General features: G+C 52.4%; 2 protein-coding genes across 8 annotated transcripts in view; one reads left to right on the top strand and one right to left on the bottom strand.

Annotated features, from left to right (window-relative positions):
* LOC138826393 (lysine-specific demethylase 2B) overlaps positions 1 to 11,285 on the top strand; it is a 91,785-nt gene extending 80,500 nt beyond the window's left edge. For all 7 annotated transcript variants that reach the window (XM_070021504.1, XM_070021505.1, XM_070021506.1 and 4 more), the window contains 10 exons: positions 2,844 to 2,987; positions 4,032 to 4,118; positions 4,287 to 4,547; positions 4,751 to 4,864; positions 5,455 to 5,493; positions 5,651 to 6,330; positions 6,938 to 7,101; positions 7,191 to 7,352; positions 8,555 to 8,773; positions 10,369 to 11,285. In XM_070021504.1, the coding sequence (XP_069877605.1) occupies positions 2,844 to 2,987; positions 4,032 to 4,118; positions 4,287 to 4,547; positions 4,751 to 4,864; positions 5,455 to 5,493; positions 5,651 to 6,330; positions 6,938 to 7,101; positions 7,191 to 7,352; positions 8,555 to 8,773; positions 10,369 to 10,550 (2,052 nt within the window). In that variant the 3' untranslated portion in view covers positions 10,551 to 11,285. The remainder of the gene's footprint in view (positions 1 to 2,843; positions 2,988 to 4,031; positions 4,119 to 4,286; positions 4,548 to 4,750; positions 4,865 to 5,454; positions 5,494 to 5,650; positions 6,331 to 6,937; positions 7,102 to 7,190; positions 7,353 to 8,554; positions 8,774 to 10,368) is intronic.
* Positions 11,286 to 13,394: 2,109 nt separating this feature from the next.
* Positions 13,395 to 26,786, bottom strand: LOC138826394 (E3 ubiquitin-protein ligase RNF34). Its single transcript, XM_070021512.1, has 6 exons — positions 26,666 to 26,786; positions 20,319 to 20,537; positions 18,848 to 19,258; positions 17,726 to 17,827; positions 17,384 to 17,585; positions 13,395 to 16,173 (listed from the first exon to the last, which is right to left on the bottom strand). The coding sequence occupies exons 1-6, from the start codon at positions 26,669 to 26,671 to the stop codon at positions 15,983 to 15,985; spliced, it is 1,131 nt and encodes a 376-aa protein (XP_069877613.1). The 5' UTR covers positions 26,672 to 26,786; the 3' UTR covers positions 13,395 to 15,982.
* Between the last annotated feature and the right edge of the window lie 105 nt (positions 26,787 to 26,891).

Raw genomic sequence — 26,891 nt, 5'->3', positions numbered from 1 at the left:
TCTCTGAACAGAGGCAGGGGGGCTGGGGTACCCAGTGCTATTCTCCCTGCTCCCTGGAAAAGCTGGCTAGGCTGGAGGGACAGGATTCCTGGGCCCTGGTGAGCTGGCCACAGACCCTTCCTGGCCCACATGAGCCCCTTCTCCTTACAAGGCCCTGGGCCCTCCCCTTCTTCTATTTCTTGTGGTCCAAGAAGCACATTACAATAGTGTTAACTGTATGCACTCTTTATCTTATAAAACCTAAACTAGCCATTGAACAACATAACTGCTCCCTTTCTACCAGCTTCTACCCAGTTCCTGGCAGCTACCATTCCATTTTCAGTTTCTAAGAGTTTAAGCATTCTTGGTTAGAGCCCACTTACTTCAGTGGAGCCCTGCACTGTTCACTGACCATACCACAATGTCTTCATCATTCATCCATGCTATCATGTATGGCAGTTTCTTTTTTAGATGGCCGATACTGGTCTTCTGAACTTAGGGCCTTGCACTACTCAAGTAGTACCCTACTACTTGAGCCACAACTCCAGCCCTGGCTTTTGCATATTACTTTAGCAATAGAGTCTTGTTTTCCACCTGGCATCCACACCTGAGCTGCGTACAGTTTCCTGTCCCTTCTGCTCTCCCCAGCCCCCTGTGGCTTCTTAGACCCATGAGCCCTTCGGACCTTCTTCCAACTATTCTGCCTCTTCAGGGTGCTTCCTCCTCCCTGTGCCTTGTGCCCTGTGCGGCCCCTCTCCTTTTCCACCCCTTCTCGTCCTGTGGCTCACCTCCCTGGCGCCCTGCCTGCGAGTGGCTTCCTCCACAGGCTTCCTCTCCCTGCCTGGGCCCGGTCTCCCCTGCCTGTCTCTCTGCGATCTCTCTGGTGGTGCTGGGGTTGTGCTCCTTGCCGGCGGCCTGGCCAGCTTCTGGCCCTAAGGCCTCCTGCGCCATTTCTTGAGCTTGTTAACGTCAGTGGCCCCGGCCTTTCGTCCAGATGCTCTGGACACCAGCCTTCACTGCTTCAGACAACGCAGCCCAACCTTTCCATATTTTCCTTGGATATTCTTCAACGGGGACAGTTGTCCCCTTGTTTCTGCACCCCTCCATACCTGGTTTCAAGCTTTAGCAGATGCTCCTTAGGAATCTGTTGGATGATTGACTCTTACCTTTAATGATCTGTTTAAATTCAGATGTCTGCCATTTTATAAAGACTTTCTGACGTATTGGCAGAGTGTTTATTTCAGCTTACTTGGGGCATATCCTAAATATTGTCATAAAAACTGTTGTCAGGCGCCTGTGGCTCACACAATTCTAACTACTCAAGAGACCAGGGTCCAGAGGATCATGGTTTGAAGCTAGCATTAGCAGAAAGGTCCAAGAGAGTCCATCTCCAGAAATAACCAGCATAAATCAGGGTTGGAGTGTGGCTTAGTAAAAATTAGATGGTTTTATGGGGTGCCTGTAACCCTAGCTACTCAAGAGACTGAGATCTGAGGACCCAACTGTATTTCCTAAAACAAAAATAATTAGCAGGAAGAGGAATGGCATTGTCATTTGTTTTTGTAACACATGTCTGGCTCATTGGAGAGGGCCTGGATTTTTATAACTGCTTCTGTGTTCCATGTGTTGTGATGTGTTGCTTCGGGAGGAATGTAATACCTTTACAGAACACTGAATAGTGTGATACCCCCCAGTGCCACAGGTGACAGTTTCTTAAAGCTTGCAAATCGGAATCGGCAAGTGTATCAATGAGCTTGTACACTGTTCCCCTAGTCCTCCACCTGGCCCTTCGCCGAGCTCACTTTTCCTGCAGGATGTGGTTAAACTATGATGGGTGCTTGGAAAACACTGGCTGACTGAGGCCCACTTTCCCAGTATTGCCACACGCTGTTCATGGTATTATGCATGCACGTACACACACGTGCGTGCACACACACACACACAAAATTAAGCTTGTTAAATATCACTACCACTAGTCTCAGCAGAAAAGCCAGTTCACGAGGCTTCCTAACAAAGGAAAAGTACTTGTTTGCCTTTTTTAGATGCTTGGATTTTGTTGTTTGCATTGAATGCTATACATTTTTCTAGAGAAGACACTTCTTTTGATGTTTTGGTTTTGCTTTTCCCAGCATCTCCTTTGGTGGTCTGTGGAGAAAGTAGTCACAAGTGCTGCCTGACCCAAGTGCTTTCTCTTTGCTAACGGCCCCTCTGCATGCGGAAGTGCTGTGTGCACACTTCCTGTGTGGAAAGGATGTGTGCTCATGGGTCGAGGTTTCCATAATGTTAATAATCAGACTCTCTTCATTGGAGCTGGTGATGTTTTTAGTGTTCACATGGGTGGCCCTGAGTTACCACACAGCTGCCAGGACCTGCCTCTACCCCTCTGCACCAGCCTGTTAGTGCGATAGCAACTCGGCAGCCAAGGTGAAACGTGTCTAGCTCATTGTGAAGACAGTTTTGGCTATACAGCCTCGCTCTGGGGGCTGTGGACTGCTCTGATATGGCTGACCTCATTCAGTGCTGCGTGCCTCACCTCCACACCCTGGTCCCGGCCTTCTCTGCCTTCTCTTTCCCTACACTCCTTGTGCTCACATGTTCAGCTATTCTTCCTTTTGTCTACCTCTTTCCCCTGAAAGATAAGCCTGAGGGTAACAGAGGTTTGATCTGTTTTGTTGATTGCTATATTCTTGGCTTTCGTAGAGTACCTGGCACAGATAGGTCAGGCTCAATACATGTGAGTGAGTGGCTAAGTCTTGGAGCAGCTTTCTGCCTTCCAGCGGGGGCCCCCCCGAATAGCTCATTGCCCTCGACCCCCAAGGGTCTGTCCTTGCTCATGCTGATTTGTGTGTTTCTGGGCTTCTCAGCCAGTGCTGCCGCACACTGCCGTGTGCCTTGTGTGTGGCGAGGCGGGGAAGGAGGACACGGTGGAGGAGGAGGAGGGCAAGTTTAACCTCATGCTCATGGAGTGCTCCATCTGCAACGAAATCATCCACCCTGGATGCCTTAAGGTAGGAGCCCGGGGGGTGGGGGGGTCCTGGGCATGTCCCCAACTCCGCCGCCGTCGCCGCCTATGGTGCTGATACGGGAGGGTGGGCTGGGCTCTGCCGTTGAGGTGATGTGCTGACTTGGTAAGGGACCAGCGTGTCATGACGGGCCAGGCAGGCAGGCTCTAGCTTTGGGTCCCTGAGAACAAACCCTACACCACTTTGTGGGGCTTCAGAGCCCCCACAGGGTCCCAGCATCTCAGCAGACAGGAAACAGAGGCCCGGGTGGCTTCCCACTGGCGGCCAAACTCTCAGCTTCTGGGAGAAAAAGGCCTGGGCCACGGAGGGCGGGTCTGGAGTGACAGATGGCTGTCGTCCTGTGCCATTGGAACCAGTTCCTATGGCATGCCAAGGCAGAGCGCAGTCTGGGTGACCTCTGCCTGGCTGGCTTAGCAGCAGGTTGCACCTGGAAGGGAGGAGCGCTCTCCACCGGGCCCACGCCCCCGCCCCCCAGAGAATGTGGCATCAGCCTGGGCTGCCACGGCCGGGAAGCAGGCTCCCCCCTCACTGCACAGAGGTGTGCAGAGAAACCCCTCTGAAGGACAGTTTGCCTTTCCTTGGCTTTCCTGTTGTGCTTGCCTGATTTTTTTTTTTCTCCCCCAGCTCATACAGAGGACACAGCCAAGTGCTAGGTCCTTTTTGTATGCCAGGCCTGAGCCACTTGCTTTCCTAAGGTCCCGTCATTGTCTGAAATCCAAGTGACATGGGCATACGCCCTCCCTCGGAAGAGGGCTGTGGCCCACAGGGGTGAGGAGGTTGCTGCGGCGGGGCTGAGGGCTGGTCAGGGTCAGGGTCAGCGTGTGGACCCTGTCTTGCCCCAGAACCAGTCTCACCAGCTCTGTGCCGCCATGTTTTCTTTTGGCTAGTGCTGGATGTACATGGCCTTGGGAGGGTGGGGCGGTATCCCCAACAAACTGGGCCTTGCAGAGACCCCATGGCCTTGTGCTCCTCTCCACCCCCCCCCCTCCCGGCCACATTCCCTTGCTGAGTCTGGACATGTTCTTGCAGATTAAGGAGTCGGAGGGAGTGGTCAACGACGAGCTTCCCAACTGCTGGGAGTGCCCCAAGTGCAACCACGCCGGCAAGACCGGGAAAGTGAGTGCGGCGCGGCGAGCCGGCCGCGGCCAGGGGCGGGCGGGCGGGCCTTGCCAGGACCAGCCTGTCCCCAGGCTGGCAGGCGGGCGGGCGGGGCGGGCGCGGGGAGGAAGGGTGAGTGCAAGGATATACAGTTGGGTTGTTCCTTCTCTCTTTTTGGCCTACAAGCAAAAGCGTGGCCCTGGTTTTAAGTATGCCTCCAACCTGCCCGGCTCCCTGCTCAAGGAGCAGAAGATGAACCGGGACCACAAGGAAGGGCAGGAGCCTGCCAAGCGGAGGAGTGAGTGCGAGGAGGCGCCCAGGCGCAAATCAGATGAGCCCCCCAAGAAGGCGCCCCCAGACGGCGTCCTGCGCCGAAAGTCTGATGATGTGCACCTGCGGAGGAAGCGGAAGTACGAGAAGCCCCAAGAGCTGAGCGGACGCAAGCGCGTAAGAATATGGGGTCCCCAGGCAGTAGGTGGGGGTACGGACGGGGTCCCTGGCCGGTGTCGTGGTGGGGTTGGAGGGTGGGGATGGGCAGTGGGTAGAACTCGGGATCCTGGCCTCTTGGCTGCCCTGAGCAGATCACCTAAGTCCTGAGAGCCCGGCCCCAAAGAAATGCAAATCAGCGAGCCGCTCCTCTCCCCCCTTAGGCCTCGACGCTTCAGACGCCCCCCGGTTCCTCCTCTCACCCCTCGCCGAGGCCCCCCCTCGGCAGCAGCCTCAGCCCCTGGTGGAGATCCAGTCTCACTTACTTCCAGCAGCAGGTGCTCCCGCGCCCCGCACCCCAGGCCCTGGGCACTTGAGCCCGGGCTGTCCGCCGCCTGCCCCTCACTCCCAGCCTCTTGCTGCACACACTGCTGGGGCTTGCTTGTGCTGGGGCCTGGGGCTCAGTGGTGAGAGCCTGGTTGGTTGGGATCCAAGTTGTAACTGTGGCTCTGAATCCTGGAAACCTCAGGAGCTTCTGTGCCCGCTCCACCCATTGGCCTTGCAGCTGCTGGCCACAAGGTGGCGCCGGGTGCACTCTGGCTTCGGGCTTTGGCTGGGGGGGGGGGGGGGGGAGGTTGCTCGCTTGAGCTCCAGCCCCTATCCCCAGGATCCCCGGCCAGGCTGCCGTCATGGGCACCTGCACAGTGCTCATTCTGGGGTGGGAGGTCAGCCCTCCTCTCTCCTGCTTCCTCCTGGAAAGCTGCAGGCAGGGCCACCACTGGCCAGTGAGAAGCGGAGGAGGAGATGGCACTTGTGGGAAGGGCGCCTCCTGCCTCCGCTCTGGAGCTGGGCTTGCAGGGGTGCTGGGTGAGGGGCTACAGCCCTGCGGCGTGAGGGCGAGCGCTGTGTCCTTTCCTCTTCACCACAGCTAAAACCGGGCAAAGAAGACAAGCTTTTCAGGAAAAAGGTACTCCCTTCTCCCCCCGCGGCCCGCTCCCCGGTCGCCCCACTGAGGCCCCTCTGGTAGCCCACAGCCCACGGGGTAGGGAGGCTGGAGCGGGGAGGCACACGGAGCCCGCGGGCTGACTGCTGGGCCACACGCCTCTGTCCGTGTCCTTCTGCAGCGACGGTCGTGGAAGAACACAGAGGACCGGCTGGCCCTGGCCAACAAGCCCCCGCGGCGCTTCAAACAGGAGCCAGAGGACGACCTGCCCGGGGCGCCCCCCAAGGCCCGGGACAGCGACCACTCGCGCTCTAGCTCCCCGACCGCGGGGCCCAGCACCGAGGGGGCCGAAGGCCCCGAGGAGAAAAAGAAGGTGAAGATGCGCCGGAAACGGCGGCTTCCCAACAAGGAGCTGAGCAAGGAGCTGAGCAAGGAGCTGAACCACGAGATTCAGAAGACAGAGAGCAGCCTGGCCCATGAGAACCACCAGCCCATCAAGTCGGAGCCCGAGAGTGAGAATGAGGAGCCCAAGCGGCCCCCCGGCCTCTGTGAGCGCCCCCACCGCTTCAGCAAAGGGCTCAACGGCACCCCCCGGGAGCTGCGGCACCCCCTGGGGCCTGGTCTGCGCAGCCCACCCAGGGTCATCTCTCGGCCCCCGCCCTCGGTTTCTCCACCCAAGTGCATCCAAATGGAGCGCCATGTGATCCGGCCGCCCCCCATCAGTCCCCCACCCGACTCGCTGCCCCTGGATGATGGGGCGGCCCACGTCATGCACAGGGAGGTGTGGATGGCCGTCTTCAGCTACCTCAGCCACCAGGACCTGTGTGTGTGCATGCGGGTCTGCAGGACCTGGAACCGCTGGTGAGGGGGCCCACGGGCCGGGTGGAGGCTGACCCCAGCTAGAATGCTGTGACCCTGCGCGTGCCTTCCTCCCTCTCTTGTGGGGCTCTCTCCTTTTGAGCCCCCCCGGAGAGCCTCGTCACCGGCCGCAAACTCCCAGACTGCTGCAGCCGTGCTCAACCTATCAGTGTGCTCTGCCTCTAGGGGAGCCCCTTCGCTGTCCCAACTTGGCTCCTTCAGGCTCAGCCTTGTCTTCAGATTTAGTTGAGATCGAGTGAGCGTGCCAGTACTGTAATCCCAGCCTGATGTTTCCCAGCTTTTGGGCCCTGTAGTCAGTTCCTTTCCCTTGCTGTGATCGGGCATGATGCTTCCTACCGGCTTATTCGGCGGTGCATGTAGGACTAGCGAAGGCCCACCAGAGATGCCGACAATGTTGGCTGCCAGGGCCGCAGGCATACTCTACCAGTGGCGCTTAGAGCAAAAGCCATGCTAAGTAGAAGGCAGCAGAGAGCTCAGCTTGGGAGCCCACCCTGCGGCAGCAGCTGCGTGCGGGAGCCTTACTGCCACTGCACTGCACCAGTTCCCGCATCGGCCTCCTGATGCTGTCTCCCTATGGTCTGGCCCCCAGGTGCTGCGATAAGCGGTTGTGGACCCGTATTGACCTGAACCACTGCAAGTCCATCACGCCTCTGATGCTCAGTGGCATCATCCGGCGGCAGCCCGTTTCCCTCGACCTCAGCTGGACCAATATCTCCAAGAAGCAGCTCAGCTGGCTCATCAACCGGCTGCCTGGTGAGCCGGGGGCTGGGGTCCCGTGTGCAGGAGCGGAGGCTGGAGTGTCTCGCCTGACCTCGCCTTCTTCCCTGCCCACCTTCCCCCAGGGCTTCGAGACTTGGTGCTGTCCGGCTGCTCGTGGATTGCTGTCTCAGCCCTCTGTAGCTCCAGCTGTCCATTGCTCCGGACCCTGGACGTCCAGTGGGTGGAAGGTCTAAAGGACGCCCAGATGCGGGACCTCCTGTCCCCGCCCACAGATAACAGGCCGGGTGAGTTACCAGGCTGGGATGTGCTCTGGCCTGCTCAGGGGCAGTCCACTGCTGCCGCCGCCGCCACCACCACCGCTGCTGCCACCAGTCTACTGGAACCTTCTCCCAAGGGCCAGCAAAAAGTCTCTGCTGCTGTGTCCCGAGTCAGCCTGTGGTCAGGAGTCCTGGAGGAGGCAGGAGCTGCCACACCTGACCCCTCTGTTGGTGTATTCTTTGAGTCAAGCCTCAGGGTCAGAATGGCTGGTGAGAGCAGAGCCGGTGGCACAGCAGCCAGGCCACCGCCCCTGCCGACAGGCTGCCGCGCGCTGAGGCTCTGGGCTATTTTCTGCCTTCATCTCCCAAGTGCTGGGATTACAGACTCAGAAATCTCACTTTGGGGTCTAGGAATATGGTTTAGTGGTAGAGTGCTTGCCTAGCATACATGAAGCCCTGGGTTCGATTCCTCAATACCACACACACAGAAAAAGCCACAAGTGGCGCTGTGGCTCAAGGGGTAGAGTGCCAGCCTTGAGCAAAAGAAGCTCGGGGATAGTGCCCGCCTGGAGTTCAAGCCATAAAACTGGCAAAAAAAATAAAAGAAATCTCACTTTGGGGGCTGGGAAGGTGGCTCAGTGGTAGAGCGCTTGCCTTGCATGCTCGAGGCCCTGGCTTCCATTCCTCAGCACCACATAAACAGAAAAAGCCGGAAGTGGTGCTGGGGCTCAAGTGGTAGAGCGCTAGCCTTGAGCTGAAGAGCTGAGGGACAGTCTTACTGCCACTGCACCGCACAACCAACCTCCTTCCCCACCCCCACCCAGCCCCCCAGCCCCCCAAAAAAGCCTCATCTCGCTTTGGTACGGAGTCTAATTTTGTCTTTCGATGGTACTAGAGGATAAACTGGAACACTTGCTAGACAACTCTACCACTTTCTTCTTCTTCCCCCCCCCCCCCCCACTCTCTTCTTTTTTCTTTTCAGTTTTCGCGATAGGATCTTATGCTTTTGTCTAGGTGGTTTTGGACCTTGATTCCTCCAACCCCCACCTCACGCTGCTGGAATTATGGTTGTGTGCTACCACACTGAGCCCTGAGCCTTCTGGTTTTCAATGCTAGAATTGTGATTTTGAAGGGAAGCACTTTTGGCTAACTCAGCTCTTCCGTGTGAAGACCAGCTCTCTGGTCTTCTGGAGCTCCGCCTGACGGGTTGACGGGTTTTATCCCCCCAGGTCAGATGGACAATCGGAGCAAGCTGCGCAACATCGTGGAGCTGCGTCTGGCTGGCCTGGACATCACAGACGCCTCCTTGCGACTCATCATCCGCCACATGCCTCTGCTCTCCAAGCTCCACCTCAGCTACTGTAACCACGTCACCGACCAGTCCATCAACCTGCTCACTGCAGTCGGCACCACCACCCGAGACTCCCTGACCGAGATCAACCTCTCAGGTGCGGTGGGGCCCTGGCCTGCCTGCTCCTCAGGCCTGTGTGGACTGGGTGCACAATGTGTTCCGCCCACTGCACAGATAGCTGCGCAGTGCTGAATGCAGTGAGAATACAGGGCTTCCTGATTTGAAATCTGGATTAGGGGCCATTTTCCTGAGGTGGGACACTCGGGGTGCAAGGGCAGGGGGTGCTGGGAGGTAGGGACCACGGTGGAGAGGCTTCCAGCCACATGGACTAGTGGTATCCGCCTTGCTGCTTGAGAGTGCCTCTCATGACCCTGCTCAAGGGTCACCGTTGGAAAGAAAGCTCTTAGTTCCCTTGTTGCGCCTGTGACACAGCATGGAATCCTCAGTGCTGTGCTTGCTTACTGTGTGGCCGGGGCTTCCGAAGGACCCGGGGCCAGGCCCCCCAGCTGCCTGTCCTTGTCCCCTGCTCTGCCACCAGCACCGGAGGGACTAGGTTAGGACATGGCATTTGGATGAAGCAAAAGAATCAAAAAGATGAAATGGCACATTGTGCACCCCCCCCCCCCACACACACACACAATGACCAAGTAGTAAAGGATGGCTCCATTGAAACGACATTCTGACCCCAGCCCGGCGTGCGCGCTCACTCACATCCACGCCACGTGCCGCACTGCAGCTCAGTTCTGGGGCCTGAGCCCGTGTGCAGCTGCCATCCTTTGGAGAAGCCTCGGGAGGCGTGTGGTGATGAGCAACGGCTGTTGCAGTGGCTCTTGCTCTAGGTTCTAGGTTTGGTAGTTAGGGATGTGGAGACAGATCTCAGCGCAGTTGCCGTGTAGTTTTATTTTGGGGTGGTGCCTGTGGGTGCACGGTCTTTTGTGTTCTGCTTTTTCACCACAATAAACCGAGGTCATCTTTTCTTCTCAGTACCCAGATCTTTGAAATCTGGTTTAGACCTGTGAAATATGTCTACACTCACACTGTTTTATTCTTTTTATTGTTGTTGTTCAAATCTGAAGCTTGTAATCAGGGCCTGGGCACTGTCCCTGAGCTGCTTTTGCTCAAGGCTAGCGCTCTACTGCTTTGAGCCACAGCTCCACTTCTGGCTTTTTTCTGTTTCTATGGTGCTGAGGAATCGAACCCACGGCCTCATGCATGCTAGGCAAGTGCTCTACCACTGAGCCACCTTCCCGGCCCTCCCACGATTTCTGTTTGGTTCTTCTTCATGCTCTGTGAGCCTTTGAGGAATCTGTCATCCACACCCTATTCTTCTTACGAGGTTTTCCTCAGGTTGACTATTGATGGTTTAAGGATGACCAGCGTTCTAGGCAGGCAGGTAAGCTTATGTGCTGTTGGCAGCAGTTAAAGGATGGTTTATGGAGATCATTTATTTGGAAAACCCCAGGCCTAGAAATTTGGTTTCCTGTTCAGTTTTGACCTCCTTGATCTACAGCCTGGAGGGCGCAGGGTCGCCTGCAAGGATTCTGGGGCAGGGTGGGGGAAGAAAACAGCGGGAGAAGTAAGCATCAGCCATCAGCAGTACGCTGTCCTCGTGTTTGTTTCCAGGGCCTGCGTCTTGGGGCCTTTGGGCTCAATGGCCATCTCTCACGTCATGTCATTTCTGCTTCCCTGCAGACTGCAATAAGGTCACTGACCAGTGCCTGTCCTTCTTCAAACGCTGTGGAAATATCTGTCATATTGACCTGAGGTACTGCAAGCAAGTCACCAAGGAAGGCTGTGAGCAGTTCATAGCCGAGATGTCTGTGAGTGTCCAATTTGGGCAAGTGGAAGAAAAACTCCTACAAAAACTAAGTTAGTCCAAGGCCAAGTATGTAACTACGGCGGGGGTCTTCAGCAGAGAGGGAAGAGAGACTGTGAGAGAAACGAGGCTTCTCCTTCCCTTTGGGACGTGGAGCAACAGGAAGATTCCAGCTTGCAAGTCTTGCCAGGGAGAAGCCACTCACCATGCCTTGGGGGGATGGGCGAGCAAGACACGACCCCCAAGTCTTTCTGCGTTGAGAAGGCGCTGCTGTCAGTGTTTCCGAGGGGCTTCGAGAGAAGACATTCCTGGCGGAGAGGAGGCTGCGCTTTGGAGAGAGAAATTCTCTTCAAGCCTAGAGCTTCCCCTTGGTGGTCTGTCTGTTTTGGACGGGCTCCATCTCACTGGCGGCCGTGTTCCTTGCAGTGCCGGGTTTCTGGTGCCTGCACCATGTCCGCTGCCGTCTAGATACAATTACTTTGATTTTGTTACATCTTACATTATGCAGAACTATTTTTGTACAAATTGTTTAAAGGTTATTTATGCAAGGTTTGACTGCATACCAGTGTTTCTATTGTTTTGAGATTCCCACCATTCCTGGTTTCCTTCAGGTAGGATAGAACTTACCCTGTACTTCAGCAGCACAGAGCCGTGGACAGATGTGGACAGATCACACAGGGTGGGCTGTGACCTTCCTCTTAAAAGCATGCTTAACTGGAAGCCGAGAGCCCGCTTTGTATGGCAACAAGTTACACGAGCATGTTGTGAATAAATGTAAATTATAGTCAAGGAAGACACTTTGCCAAGTTTCCTCTGTAGAAAATTCATCTTTTCTTCAGAATTCCACAATTCAGACTTCAGCCTTTGCACTCAGGAGGGGTTAGCTCCAGCATGAGCTTTTGTATTCTACACCGGCTAATTTATACCATGAGTCAAAAGGTAGATTAAATGTCCCCACACAGCCTTTCTTTCCCTTCTTTCTCCCTCCAAGTGTAAGTTAAGTTCTTGTTTAGGTCATGACCTGGCTAGTTCCTAGTTGTAAACTTCTGCATATCTAAGTGCCATTGTTGTACAGTGGTGTTTCCTAGGCCCTCCCTGTTTCCGTTTTTAGCTTTATTGAATTTGTATAAATAATTGTACAAAAAAAAACAAGCACTCTTCTTGTCTGAAGGTTTTTGCTTTGGTGTTTGGAACAGGGTGTGATGTGACCAGCACCGCCGCTGGGGGAAAGGGAACCGCCGGCAGCCGGGAGTCTCAGTACCTGCGTGCAGCATTTTGAGACTAAGCAACAGAATTTCTCTTTTCTGGGTCACCCAGTGGCCTTGTGGTTCATGACTTTTTTTTTTTGCCTTCAGAAAGACGAGTTTCCCGCCAGTGAAAAAATGGGACGCTCCAACAGCCATGGATAGAGCGAGGAGCAGACTCCCTGCGGCAGTGCTCGCCTGCCTCATTTCCTCCTACTACACCTGTGCCAAGTGACTTCCTGGCCCCTTGGCATTGACCCTTCCCTGAGAGTTTACCAGACTTGGACAGGGTCCTGCAGCCTTGCATTCCTGTACAAAGGTGACGGCTCTGGTGGGTCTGAGGAGGAGCGAGCGAGGCGTGAGCCTTCCTGCTGCTGAGTCCAGGCTCACAGTTCCCGTTTCTTTGGTCGCTTTTGACAAAGTCCGATTGCATCTACAGCCAATCCTCTTTTAAAAATCCAAAGACCCGGGCTGGGAAGGTGGCTCAGTGGTAGAGTGCTTGCCTTGCATGTATGAAGCCCTGGGTTCGATTCCTCAGTACAGTACCACATAAACAGAAAAGGCCAGAAGTAGACCTGTGGTTCAAGTGGTAGAGTGCTAGTCTCGAGCCAAAGAAGCTCAGGGACAATGCTCCAGGTCCCAAGTTCAGGGCCCAGGACTGGCCAAGCAAAAATCCAAAGACCCTTTTCTGCTTCCAACTAGAAACAATGTAGCCACTGAAATAACTCAGAACTCCTGACAGAATTAAAACTAGTTAACGCTGTAGCTCACCTGCGAAACTGGCTTACCTCTGCAGGCTTGGAGACTCTGCTTGCATCCTAATAAGATGTCCCCTGCTTTGGGAAAGTGGTCCTCTCCCCTTGGGAACTGCTGTAAGGGTGACTGTGGTTGTCACTTGGTAGAAGCCGACGCTGAGACAGGTGGAAGCTACAAGCTGAGATCACTTAATGCTTGGCTTAGATTAGAGGCAGCATTCCTGTGAGCAGGAGGAGCAGGAGCCGCAAGAGATGCCGCTAAGGCAGAGCTGCTGTGGATGGGGTCCACACGAAACACGCACAACCAACACATCGCTGATCTCAGACACAAGGCCACAGCAGGGCATAGATCACACAGGCTCACCCAGAGTACTGGACAGCCCAGTAAGATTACCTCACCGGAAGCCCACAGTCTGTATGGGTCTGGCCAGCCATGTTACAGACTGCTGTTCTGAGTGCGCATGCTGTGTCTGCAGTAGTCAGATGTACTTGTTGTGGTACAACTAAGCTTCCCAGTGCAGCAAAGACGTGGCTCTGGTCCTTCCTGTAGAGAACTTGGTGTTTGCAAAGGAAGATTTGGAGGCAAGGTGACTCCTCGGTGATGGGACCAGTGTTACCCGTAGGACATCACCCATTCAAAAACCAGCCAATGGCATGACAGCTTCCAGGAGAAACTATTCTCTGGCAAATAAAGTAGCAGTTGTCATTGGTATCCAAAGGAGCCTGGCCCCAAATCCTCTGCCACCAAGATAGCAAAATCTACCTTAAGTAGCCTTCTGTCCAGTATATACACCTGCTCAAATCACCTCTGGATGACGTGAGCTATCAAATACACGTAAACTCAAGCACAAGGTGGCTGCCCTGTGTTATCCAGGAAATAAGGACAAGGACAGTCTGTACAAGTTCAGTACGGTTTTTCTCCACATATTTTTAATTCTGGTTGAATCCAGGACCATTTCCCATGGGTGCAGAGAGCTGCCTGTTCACACTAAACACAAATGGCAAGTCACCAGGCCAGGGTTACTTCAAACTATTACCTAAAATGTCTACTATCAATTTTTTTTTTTGACTCTTGCTATAAAGAATCTTAAGCTTCTGTACCTAAAAGAAAAGCAAACAAGCTGAGACCATGTATAAATAAATCTGAAATTTAAAACAACAAAACCAGCACTTGCTACCTAACTTATATTTAACTTGGTTTACTATCATCTGCTGGCCTGAATTTATAGATTTCCTACCACCAAGTTAGGGATTTAAGGATGATGTTGTTTTAAGAGTGCACTCTCATGAGAAGTACAAGCAGTCAAAAACAGCTTTGGCAGGGGTCAAACTCCTGCTGTTTTTCTGGCAAAGAAACAGTCCATACAAGCTGGGTGCTGGTGGCTCATCGTATAATCCCAGCTACTCAGGAGGCTGGGATCTGAGGATCTCAGTTTGAAGCCAGCCCAGGAAGACAAATCTGAGATAATTTTATCTCCAACCAACCAGCAAAAAGCTGAAAGATGAAGTGTGGCTCAAGAAGTAGAGCACCACCACCCTTAACAAAAAAAGCTAAATAAAAGCCCAAGGCCCTGAGTTCAAGCCCCAATACTGGCACCGAAAAGAGAGAAAAAGAGGGCTGGGAAGGTGGTTCAGTGGTAGAGTGCTTGCCTTTCATGCATGAGGTCCTAGGTTCAATTCCTCAGTACCACATAAGCAGAAAAAGCCAGAAGTGGTGCTGTGGCTCAAGTAGTAGAGTGCTAGCCTTGAGCTGAAGAGCTGAGGGACAGCGCTCAGGCCCAGAGTTCAGGCCCTACGACCGGCGAATAAAAAAAAAGATCTCAAGTTGGTCACTGTTGCCAGGGGACCCCCAGCTCAGACTCTGCATGGAAGGCAGGCCTTGGTTTGCATGCTCTGACTCCCCAAACCCAGAAAGTGTTTTTCTTCACTTTCTGCTATCAGTTCAAAAGCCCCCTCTCTGCCTCCGAGTCCATGGCTGTTTGGGGATTTGTTGACTGGCGGCTCTGAACACAGGGAGGCATGTTCTGGGGAGGGCTGGGGTGGGACAGAAGACTTGCCTGAACTATATTCCAGCCCTAGAGTGAAGATTTTTTTTTTTTTAATGGTATGGGGTATGACTTCAGGGTTTCACACTTAATAAGCTGATGCCCTACCATTTAAGCCACACTTCCAACCTGACTTTTTGCTGGTTACTTTGGGAATGGAGCCTAGCAGACTTTTCTGTCTAGACTGGCCTTGATCCTACAGATCTTAAGTCTCCAAAGTTGCTAGGATCACAGGTGTGAGCCACTAGCCGCCAGTCGTGTCAGCCATTTTTAAACAAGATGCCCTTCACCAGTAGGATGAATCCATAGCTGGTCTCCACTGATTTAGGTTGGACTTCCAAAAGCAATTTCAGATCCTTTCTGCATCAGCTAGTGTCTCAGGTTTCTCATATGCTGTACTACTGGAGTCAAAAGAAGTGGTGCCAGAACTAGGTTCACTCTGAGATAGCCCCCTTGCCCACCCCCAGGGATTTGAACCCATGCACTTTGAACCTCATGCACTTGCATTAGGTACTTGCACTACCCCTGAGCTGCCCCCCAGCCCAGCAGAGGCACTTCGTAGCTGAGACCTTAGCTGGCTCTGCATGCAGAAGGAGGCCTTAGCTGTTTCAAAGTGAAAGTAGGGACCAAGCAGCTGGCCTGGCTGGGTCACGGCACCTGGAGCCAGGACAGGAAGCAGCAGGAAGGTAGCACTGCACTAGTTGCTCAGGACTTCCTGCGGCGACCCCTGAAGGGCGGCGCACAACTTGTCACTACGCACATGAGTTAGGAAGTCACCGAGACCATGTAGACAAGAGCATCTTTTTAATCTAATTTTATTCCTAAAGTTGAAATTAGCTAGCAACACTAAAAATACACCTTCACTATACAAAACAGTGGAAATGGACTGCACATTAATAAAGAATTTAGCACGTACACTTCTAATGTAAGAAGCTAGATGCATCCCTTGCTATAAAAAGCTGAAGCTGAACGAAAATGGCCACGTTTAGTCTAAGGCCCTGGCAAGTGGACTACAGAATGTCGGTTGCCCCCAGTGATGTTTAAATGCGGACACAGCAACAATGTGCGAACGTACATTCATCAATGTGAGCATTATTAAGATATACATGAGTAAAAGAACGAGAGGGGTCGGCTCCCGTGAGCTGTGCGCTCACCTCACCAAAGAACGGACGCTTCAAACAGGCTGGAGAGGAAGAGCGCAGGGCGAGACCTCCGCAGCACAGCGCCAACGCCAACGCCATGACCACAGCCACCAGTGCGCCCTGGGGACCGGTAAGGCCCAGCCGAGGAAGCGCCGGCCACAGCCCACACCCACTAGGAAGGAGCCTCTCTGTCCCCAAGCAGTAATGAAAATCGTGAAAAAATAGCCTTTGAGCAGTGTTATTTCCAGTTCCTCCTATGCACTCAAGGGTTCGGGCCAGGCGCCACGGTAGGAGAGCAGGGCTTTCAGGACTTGAACACATGCACAGCCCGCACCACGTACTGCCGGCAGATGGGGCACTCACTCATGCGCTTGCCACAGCGTGTGCAGGTGACCATGTGGCCGCACTCCAGCAGCACGCAGTCGATGACGGCGTCCATGCAGATCCGACACAGGCTGTCATCGTCCTCATCCTGCAGCTGCAGCCGCTCCTCATCTGCAAGGCAACCGGGAGCAGGGGCTGCAGCCGCGCCGAGCCGTGCCGCCCACAGCAGAGAGGCAGGGGAGCAGGGAGCGCCGGCAGCCAGGCCGAGCCCTGACCACAGCTACACCACGGGGCTGTAGATGTGTTTAGGACTTTTTTTCCTGAGGTGTGAGATCAGGGCGGCCTCTCTCTTGCTAGGCAGGCACTGCATGCTGGTCCACACCTCCAGGTCCTTCCTGCAGATGCCCCAGTTTTTCTTTCTAGAGGGTAGGGCTGGACTTTGAACGCAGGGTCTTACAACAACAGCTAGGCAAGTACTCTTCCACACCTGAGCTGCACCTCCAAGATGAACCTTGGGGTTTAGTGACTAAATGTGAAGGGCTGGGCTTGAGGCCAGGACAGACGAGCCCAGCGAAGGTCACGCTAGCTAGCTCTACTTTATGTCATGGCAAAACTTAAGGGGGCTATGATTTATTAATGTATTTAGAAGAAAGACACACGAACCCTAGCCGTCTACGCACAGGGCTTGAAGTCGGGATTTCAGTTCAGAGGCCGCGTCGGAGTGGCGGTGAGGAAGGGGCAGCCCTGGAGCCTCATCCAGTAGGAAGAAGACTTCATTCCGCACCGGTGGGGAGACCAGGGATGACCAAGCAGCCAGGAGCAAAGAGTTCACCCCCTTTGCATCAGAGGCCTTGTTAAATTTTAATTTTGGTGCCAGTCCTGGACTTGAACTCAGGGCCAGGGTGCTGTCCCTTAGTCTTCCTGCTTAAGGTTAGCGCTCCACCACTTCCGGCTTTTTGGTGGTACATTAGAAGTAAGAATCCTCATGAACTTTCCCACTTGGGCTGGCTTTGAGTCACAGTCCTCAGAGCTCAGCCTACTGAGTAGCTGGGATTACAAGCATGAACCACCAGCACCTGGCCAAATGCCATTTCAGTTGGTGATGTACATCTAAGTCAAACAGATGGGGCTTCTGGCTCTGGCCAAAGCAGACAAATCTGAGAGGATTTTATCTCCAATTAACCATGAAAAAAGCCAGAAGTGGAGCTGTGGCTCAAGTGGTAGATCACCAGCCTTAAGCAGAAAGCACCCAGAGCACACAGGCACTGAATTCAACTCTCAGTACAGCGCCCCCCCCCCCCCCAACACACACACGCGCACACACACGTATCCACACACGCACAACCTGACGGCTAGCAGCACTGACCCGGATCATACGTACATGACTTTTGGTTTTCCTCATTCTCTCTGTACAGCCGGTTTACTTTCTCCACCAGCTCCCATTTTTCACAACAGCCCGAATAGTTGACAAAATTCCGAGCCAGGATTTCCTTCAGCTGACGCACGCTCATCCCTTCCACCCCGTCCAGACTTGACAGGTCCGACAGCGATGCCCTCACTTTCTTCACAGAGAGCCCAGGGGTCTGAAACCAGAACCCCTGTGACCGCTGCAGCAGGCCCTCGGGGCGCCCTCCATGGTCACCAGCCCGCCCCGCTCCCAGCACGCCCTGAGGAGCCTACAGCAGACACCGGGTCCCCATGGCGGCCTCCCAGCGTGCCTCACCTGCTCCTCCACGTCATCATCTTCATCTTCATCGTCATCATCATCGTCATCGTCAACGTTGTCGTCATCTCCTGTGTTTGCTGAGGCTGCGTCACTGTGTCCCTGCACAGGTGATGGTATGATTAGGCAAGGAATCAGGTTTGCGGCCCAGCAGAACCCACGCCTGCGGACACAGAAGCTTCCCGTCCACCCTGCCCACGGATCCCGAAGCCTGGCATGCGGCGCGCCTCCTCCATGCCCTCCGCGCTGCGTCCAGCACTCGCCTCCCAGTTCTTACACCACCAAGACGGGAGGGTGGTGCGAATGTGTAGGACCCCATCAGAATGAGGGTGTGGCAGCTAGGAGACATCAGGTTCACTAGCGCTCTGAACTGCACACAGAGAGAAAGCTAATTCAGCCAGAATCTTCATGCCTCAGCCTGCGACTGACAGACGTGCACCCGCTACCTCCTGCATCTAATCATTAGCACAGGCTCTGCAGCCTCTCCGAGGTGGCCAGTGCAGGTCCCGCCTTCAAAATTCCTCAACAATCTCAGCTATTCTTTAGGGAAAACAGTTGTAGTTATATGCTGCCTTTTCTATCTTTTCACTATTGTGCATGTGTATATATACATTATATATATATAAATATAATGTATATATACACGTGTATATTGGCTGTGTATACATACCTGCACACACATATGTGTGCACCAGTCCTTGGGCTTGAACTCAGGCCTGGGCACTAACCCTAGGCCCTTATGCTCAAGGCCAATGCTCTATCACTTGAGCCACAGCTCCACTTGGGCTTTTCGGTGGTTTCCTCAGGTGAGTGACAAGAGCATGAACAGTCTTACCAATGTGCACGTTACCTTTCTAGTCATTACTTCCAATTAGTGTTTAACTTTACAAAACAGGGAAACCGAGGTAACAAAGGTCCAGAAATGGATGCGCGCTTTTGGTCCTCTCTGACAGAGGCCTCGGGGCCCCCCCACCTCATGCACAGCTCGCACACCAGGAGGCCGTGGGTGCCGGCACAGCTGTTTGTGGCGCCTCTGCTCCTGCGCATGCTCCAGGGTCATCTCAAGGCAGTAGGCGCCGGAGCCCCCACCACACGTGGCCATGAGGCAGTGCGCCCACATACCTGTGCCAGCAGCTCAGATCTGGAGGTCCGCTCGCCATCCATGAGCGCTCCCGGGAAGGAAGAAACGGTAGCAGAGCGGTCCGTATAGTTTGATAAAAATGACTGTGTAAAAATGCTAGAAGTCTGTGACCGGGAGGAGTTTAGGCTGCCCGTGTCCAGCTCGTCCTCGGAGCCCAAGCCCTGATGGCACAGCACTAGATCCACCAAGTCTTCCTTCTCCCGGCACGTGTCGATGGGGATGTTTCGGAGGATGAGGTACTGCCGCAGGTCCTTCACCTTCAGCCGCATCAGCTGCGGCCGCTGGAAGGCCGTCTCTCGCAGGAGGTGACAGGTGCAACACCGGCGGTGGAGGTTTTCTTGTAAGACGGAGCACACCGAGCAGAAATCCTTCTTGCAGTCACAACACACATGCTGCAGCACAGACACAGAGAGCCATTTAAAGAGCAAGTTATAGCCGCCATGGAAATACCATTGTTCTCCTGTGCCTTGGCTTTCGATGTTGGCCTTGATGACATCTCATGGCCCCAGCCCCTTGCCAGGCATATTAGTCTTCCAAAGTCTGAAGAGCGAAAGTCACGGCCAAGACAGTTTCCATTCACAGAATTTCAGATAGCACTTTACGAAAAATATACACTCGTGTGTTAATGAATTAAAACCTTTCCACCCCTTGATGCAAACATGTAATTAGCAGAACCAAGCTGACGAGCCACAGGGAGAGCAGCACCCATGAACTCCCTTCCCGCATTTCTCCCATCCAGAGAGGAAAGTGAGCCAGACAGCAAAGGAAGCAGAAAGCCAACTGACCTCTCAAAGTCACGCAAGGAAACACAGGAATCCACGAAATGCCATAATCTGTTACCCACTCAGCCTTGCGCACAACCCAAATGATTCTGAGAGAACCACAGAGAGACAGCAAGAGGCCATCCTCGGCCAGAGGCCAGAACCTTGCTCCTGTGAGCCAGAAAGCAGAGTGAATCTCCTCTGAACCGAACTGCAGGCTAGTTAAATCTCTTGCTTCAACAAATGAGGGTCTGGGCTGGGAATGTGGCTTAGAGATAGAGTGCTTGCCTAGCATGCATGAAGTCCTGGGTTCGATTCCTCAGTGCCACATACACAGAACAAGTCAGAAGTGGCGCTGTGGCTCAAGTAGTAGAGGGGAGCCTTCAACAAAAGCAGCTCAGGGACAGTGCCCAGGCCCTGAGTTCAAGCCCCAGGACTGGCCAAAAAAAAAAAAAAAAGTGTCAACAGGAAGAAAGAAATGGCACAAAAGGAGAAATCTCACACACCTGCCAATCAATGTCCATTCAGAAAAACATAACAAGACCCAGCTACCCCGTTCTAACTGGGAAATTGCTAAGGACACTCATTTTTAATGTTTCTATAAAAGCAAAAGACTCATCAGCGATGCAAAATTCCTACAGCCACAAGCTCTCACCTGTGTGTGTCCTTGGTAACATTTCATCCGCCTTACCTTCTTTCTGAAGACTGAAAATGAAAGTCCGCAGGCTTTGCACACTATGTTGGGCCCCTCCGCAGCTGCCTGCGAGTAGGCAGGGAAGTCCGCGCTGGGTGTGAACCGGAAGGGGCCAGTGCCCCCTGCAAATCCTGACTGCTGGCCCCTGACAGCTCCGCTCCCCATGACTTCATTCAGCAGCCCACAGCACGAAGCCCACATGGAGGTGGCGCCCGCCTGGAAAGGAGCACAAGCGCCACGGGTGAAGCTACGCGGCGCCACAGCGGCTGCTGCAGAGGCAGCTCGTCCTCAGAACTCCAGAGCAGCAGGACCCACACCGCGGGGCCGCAAAGCCCACACTGCAGATGGGGGAGCACTGCAGGCTTTCAAATAATAAATGCCTCCCAGACAAAGCCCAGGCAACTATCCCCAAACGCAAACGTTCAAGTTGAGGGCTTCTAGTCCTAAGCATTTTCCATGAGGATACTCAACCTGTATTCCTCTAGGCTCCAACATTTCAAGCTATTTGGAAAAATAGTGTTGTGGTACTTCCAAAGAAGACTTTGGCATTAGAAATACTAATGATCTTTGTACAACTACATAATAATAATAATAATAACAATAACAATAATAATAATGAAAAGAAATACGAATGGTAGCTTGTTAAACAAAGGGAAAAGATGTTTTCTGCGGCAGGGTCTCCATGGAGGCAGGCTGCCTTTGAACTCACCATCTTGCCTCAGCCTCCTTAAGCAAGCATCACCTCACCTGGCCCTGATTCAATTTTTTTTCCCCCATGCTGGTCCCGGGGCTTGAACTCAAGGCCTGGGTGTTTTCCCTGGGCTTTTTTCTTTCTTAAGGTTGGCTCTGCCACTTGAGCCACAGCTCCACTTCTGGCTTTCTTGGGTGATTAATTAGAAGAGTCTCATGGTCTTTCCTGCTGGGGCTGGCTTTGAACCCTGATCCTCAGATCTCAGCTCCTAAGTAACTAGGTTTATAGCTGAGCCACTGGTGCCTGGCTGTTCCAATTCGTTATGAATATACTAATGTAACATCAAGGAAGGCACTTTTACATCAGCAGCTGCCTTTCAAACTGAACTAAACATAATTTTCAAGGACCTTTACTTGGAAGGCCACCCCAGTATGAAGGCCATTTGCCCTGCCACTGCACACCCCAAAACAAATGTGCTCTCCCTGTTTCTTTTCTGTGAATCATTGTGGCTATCCCTCCCCACCTAGAGCAGCACACGTTCACCTTCACTGAAGTCACGGTCTCTGAAAGAAGCAGCTATCAGCCAGGCACTGGGGGCTCCTGCCTGTCATCCTAGCTACACAGGAGGCTGAGACCTGAGGATCATGGTTCAAAGCCAGCCCAGGCAAGAGAGTCTGTGAGACTCTTATCTCCAATTAATCACCAGAAAACCAGAAGTGCTGTGGCTCAAGTGGTAGAGCACTTGCCTTGAGCTGAAGAGCTCAGGGACAGCGCCCAGGCCTTTAGTTCAAGCCCCACAACCACCACCACCAAAAACAAAAATAGAAATAGCGATCAATGAGGTCCAATGGCACTTTCCCATGCTTAAAATGCAAAATTGACCACAGACCCACGCTGGAACCAGTTGGTTTTTGCACCTTGCCATTCTTATTCATATTCTAGAATCCAGATACAGTGACAAGTATTGGATGTCCAGACAGAGGTATTATCAGTTACAATAGCAGCATATGATACCTTTAACTCTCTGACTGCCAAACACTCGCTATCCAACAAGCTCATTTTCCAAACGGCAGCCCTAAAGGACAATTTGGATGCTAGTGAGGTCAATGCTGTTGTTGTACTGCCAGAGGCAGTAATGGTTTGGTACAGTATGGCATATTAAGTATAGCGAAAGGACAAGAAAACTCCAATAAAAAGGTTCAAACAGCCTTAAGTATCAAGGCTATTGGCTTAAGCGTTACATGGTTTTGTGCTCTATAATTTTCGAGAAATAGTGATGCCTTTAAAAGTGAGGTGAAACTAATTAATAGGCCATACCTTAGACTCTAAAGCTTAAACATAAAAGCACGAAAATCAAGATGTGCTAACAGTTAAAGAGATTGTTCTTTTAAGAAAGTTCATCTGCAGGTCCTTAAAGTCAGCTCACAAACAACTGAGAACATTTCATCTGGGAAATTTCAATGTAGACTTGAGCTCCTTTTGTACTTGGTCTTAAAGATAATTTAAAAGATTAAAAAAGAAAAGAAAGTTTCAATTTGCAGTAACTGTGTGGGGGAGGAGAGAAATCCCTCAACCACAGGAACCTGGTAAACTCTCTTCATTCCACAAGTTGAAGCAGCAAAGTTCTAAGGAAGCTTCAGCAGCCACCTGATCAGGCTCCTGCACAATTAAATGGCCCTACCTACAGTGCCACTTCCGGCTTTTTTCTTTCTGCTTATGTGGTACTGAGGAATCGAACTCAGGGCCTCTGGCCTGATTCATGCAATGCTTTGTCCCCCAGCCTCTAGTGCCATCATTATGTGGTTGACCAAGAAACCAACGAAAATGCTTCTTTATATTATCTCTATTCCAGGTAATGTCACACTACTAAAATACTGAAATTTATCAAGAAAGGAAATTGTTGTTGTCTGTTGTGTTTTTATAGTATTGGGTTTGCAGTCAGGAGACTCAGTTGCTAGGCATACTTGAGCCATGCTCCCCTGACCAGATCCAAATGTTTTCTTCCTTCCTTGCTTGCTTTCTTTTTGCACCAGTACTGGGATTTGAGCTCAGGGCCTTTCACTCTTGGACAAGCTCAAGGCTGGCTCTACTACTTGAGCCTCACACCTTCACTTCTGGCTTTTTGCTGGTTAACTGGAGTCTCAGGGATTTGTCTGCCCTGGTTAGCTTTGAACGAAGATCCTTAGATCTCAGCTTCCTTAGAAATTAGGATTACAGATGTAGGACAGCAGCCTCAGTAAGATCCGGCCTCTCCTTTCCACCCACAGATGCACACAACCATGCCCACCATCTAGCTCTTTTGTTCAATGAAAAAAAAAAAATCTATCAGTCTCTGTGAGAAAAACCAAAGTCCACATTGCTAAAAGCTGACCTGCCTTACTTGGGACCCCATTGACAGCAGGACGCTAAAGGATATACCATGTGAACCCAAGATGTTACAACAACAATGTGCAAAGACAGCTAGATTTCAAAACAAAAAAGAATAAGCTGGGTGTGGGTGGCACATGCCTGTAATCCAAGCTATTCAGGAGGCTGAGATCTGAGGATCATACTGTGAAGAACCAAAAAAGTAGGAAAGTCTGTGAGACTCTTTTTTTTTTTTTTTTGGGTCCAGTCGTGGGGCCTGAACTCTGGGCCTGGGCGCTGTCCCTCAGCTCTTCAGCTCAAGGCTAGCGCTCTACCACTTGAGCCACAGTGCCACTTCTGGCTTTTTTCTTTTTGCTTATGTGGTGCTGAGGAATCGAACCCAGGGCCTCTGGCATGCAAGGCAAGCGCTTTACCACTGAGCCACCTTCCCAGCCCATCTGTGAGACTCTTATCTCCAATAAACTACTCAGAAAAAGCCGGAAGTGGCAAGTGGTTCAAGTGGCAAAACACTACCTTGAGCAAAGAAAACTCAAGGATAGTGCCTAGGCCCAGGACTGGTGCGCGCACACACACATGCACAAGCACACACACACACGCAAATGTATGCCTGGAACAATATTCTAAGATCAGGGAACTTAGCTGTTTGCACACTATAGGTTTTGTTATAGTAGATAACTTTCACTTTGCTAAGATTCTGGAACAACCTTGTGTTGCAAAAGCACCAGCAATAACTTGTTTTATAAATTTCAGTTAGATCAAACTTCCTATAAAACTTAAAAGCAGACAGAAGAAACAATGGTCATAATAAGTAAAATCTTTATCCTCTTTAGAAGTACTTGATAAACATGCTCTTTTTTTTTTGCAGATTGTGGGGCTTGAACTCTGGGCCTGGGCGCTGTCCCTCAGCCCTTCAGCTCAAGGCTATTGCTCTACTACTTGAGCCACAGTGCCACTTCTGGTTTTCTGGTGGTTTATTGTAGATAAGAGTATCATGAACTTTCCTGCCCAGGCTGGCTTTGATCCGTGAGCCTCACATCTCAGCTTCCTGAGTAGCTAGGATGACTGGCGTGAGCCACTGACACCTAGCAAGAAATATGCTCTTTAGAACAGAAAATAATATCCTACTGAAACTGTTTCTTTGAATGAAATATGCATGGAACTCTGTGTGTGTGTGTGTGTGTGTGTGTGTGTGTGTGTGTGTGTGTGTGTGTGTGTGTGTGTGTGTGTGTGTGTGTGTGTGTGTGTGTGTGTGTGTGTGTGTGTGTGTGTGTGTGTGTGTGTGTGTGTGTGTGTGTGTGTGTTTTCGGCTTGAACTCAGGGCCTTGAGCTTAGCCTTTTCACTCAAGGCTGGAGTTCTACCACTGGAGCCAACTCTGGCATTATGTTAGTCAGCTGAAGATAAAGAGTCTCTTGGAATTGTCTTCCTGGGCTGGATTCCAACCATGATTCTCACAGACTCTTAGCTGCTCATCTCTAATTAACCAGCAAAAAAGCTGAAAGTGGAGGTGAGGCTCAAGCTGTAGAGTACAGTCTTGAGCAAAAACCTAGCAAGATCTTGAGAACCTGAGTTCAAGCCCCAGTACTGGCACATACACAAACAAGTTAACTTTTTTTAAAAGTTGCTTTCTCCTGTGAGAGGCATCTTTTCTTGCTCCTGGGTTGTGGTTTTTGTGCTAGTCCTAGGACACTGGGGTTTGAATGCAGGGCCTAGGTACTGTCTGTAAGCTTTTTTATTCAAGGTCGGTGCTCTACCACTTGAATCACAGCTCCACTTCAGCTTTTGGTGGGATATTGGAGATAAGAGTCTCACAGATTTTCCTGCCCCAGCTGGCTTCTAACCACTACCCTCAGATTTCAGCCTCCAGCATAGCTAGAATTACAGGTGTGAGCTATTTGTTCGTTTGTTTGTTTTTTAATACTCTCTATACCATTCTGTTTTGTAATGTGGCTATTGACAAGTCTTTTTTTTTCTTTTATTTTCTTTTTTGGCCAGTCATGGAGCTAGAACTCTGGGCTTGGGTGCTGTCCCTGCACTCTTCAGCACAAGGCGAGCGCTCTACCACTAGAGCCACAGAGCCACTTCCGGTTTTCTAGTGGTTTATTGTTGATAAGAGTCTCATGGACTTTCCTGCCCCGGCTGGCTTTGAACCCCGATTCTCAGATCTCAGCCTCCTGAGTAGCTAGGATTACAGGAATGAACCACTGGCTCCCAGCAAGTCTTTTTTCTTTTGATTGGAAAAGTCCTTCCTAAAGAGTGGTATTGTATTTTGAATTACTTCTACTCACCATGACTACCACTTGACAAATACAGAGGAGGTGTTTGACAAAATATTTGCTGAATTTCTCTAGCCATTTGACACTTCTTTTCAGTCTTCGGTAGTGAATACTGGGCAATGTTGTGAAGAGCACAGCTCATCTAGCAGATCATCTTTTATTTTCCTTACCCACATCAAATACACTTCGTTGAGATTAATGAAACCGTCTGTCTGGAAGTGTATCATCACTTTATGACTCATTCCACTTGGTCTGAGTTGGGCAAAAGAATCAATACTTGGATTGATTGTTGTATAAAGAGCTCCTCAAAACTCCCGGCGATCAAGTAGAGACAATCATCTCAAAGTGGGCCCAAATCACCACTATCACCAACACCCTCCCCGCTTCGCCCGGTTCCCTGAAACTTCTCATCGGTGGTGCTCCCACGTTTTCAACCCACCTTGGAGAAAAACTGCCAGATTACTTGCTGCGTACCTAGTGGCGGCGCAGACGCGCGCTTCTAGGTCACGTTCAACGCCCCCATCCCCCAAGAACTCCGGGGGGGAGGGGTCTGAACCCCCACCCCGAGGCATTTGTTCTCCTAGCCCCAACCTCATCCTTGCTGCATGACTCTCTTTCTCCTCCTAGGGTCCCCAAGACGGCCCCCTCGGGTCAGCTCAAGGACTCGTGGAGGCAGAGGGCAGTCCGTGGGCGCAGGCTCGGGGGCGCCGGCGAGCACCAGCCGGTCCGCCTCGGGCCCTCAGCAAGTGCTACGGCCGGCGTGCGGGGACCCCTCCCCCAGGCGCGAAGGCCGGCGACCCGGTCTCTCCTCGCGAGGGGGTCACTGTGGGAGCTTGAGAGGCCCCGGGCGGGCTCGGGCCCCGGCCCCGCCGGCGGAGGTCTCTGAGGAGCCGGCGGGGAAACCGTTCACACTCACACACACACACACACACACACGGAAAAGAGGCGCTCCGGGAGACCCGACCGGACAGGAGAGGCGGGGACGGCCTGCCCGGCTCCGCTAGCCCCTCACCTTCATGGCCACGACCACCTCGGCTCGGTCGGCTCTGCCAGGGGATTCAGCACCATAGCAGCTCCTAACAGCCGACCTCCTTCCTCCCAGAAGGCGGCGATTACGGTGCCTCCCGAAAGCCGCTGAGCGTCTCGACGTAATGGGCGTGGCCACGCTCCGCGCACGACCCGCCCGCAAGACGAGAGAACGGCGGCCAAGAAGACCAATCAGAAGCGTACACTGAGGG

The sequence above is a fragment of the Dipodomys merriami genome, unplaced genomic scaffold (genome assembly GCF_024711535.1).
Source record: "Dipodomys merriami isolate MVZ:Mamm:240054 unplaced genomic scaffold, mDipMer1.0.p SCAF_142, whole genome shotgun sequence".
Classification (NCBI taxonomy): domain Eukaryota; kingdom Metazoa; phylum Chordata; class Mammalia; order Rodentia; family Heteromyidae; genus Dipodomys; species Dipodomys merriami.
This window is presented reverse-complemented; position numbering and strand designations above follow the sequence as displayed.

Excerpts from the sequence above, each read along its gene's own strand:
- LOC138826394 (XM_070021512.1), bottom strand. Across the intron at positions 19,259-20,318 it reads TTTCAGTCTTCAGAAAGAAG|CATGTGTGTTGTGACTGCAA; the intron begins GTAAGGCGGATG and ends TCTGTGCTGCAG. Across the intron at positions 17,586-17,725 it reads ATGATGACGTGGAGGAGCAG|ACCCCTGGGCTCTCTGTGAA; the intron begins GTGAGGCACGCT and ends TTCTGGTTTCAG.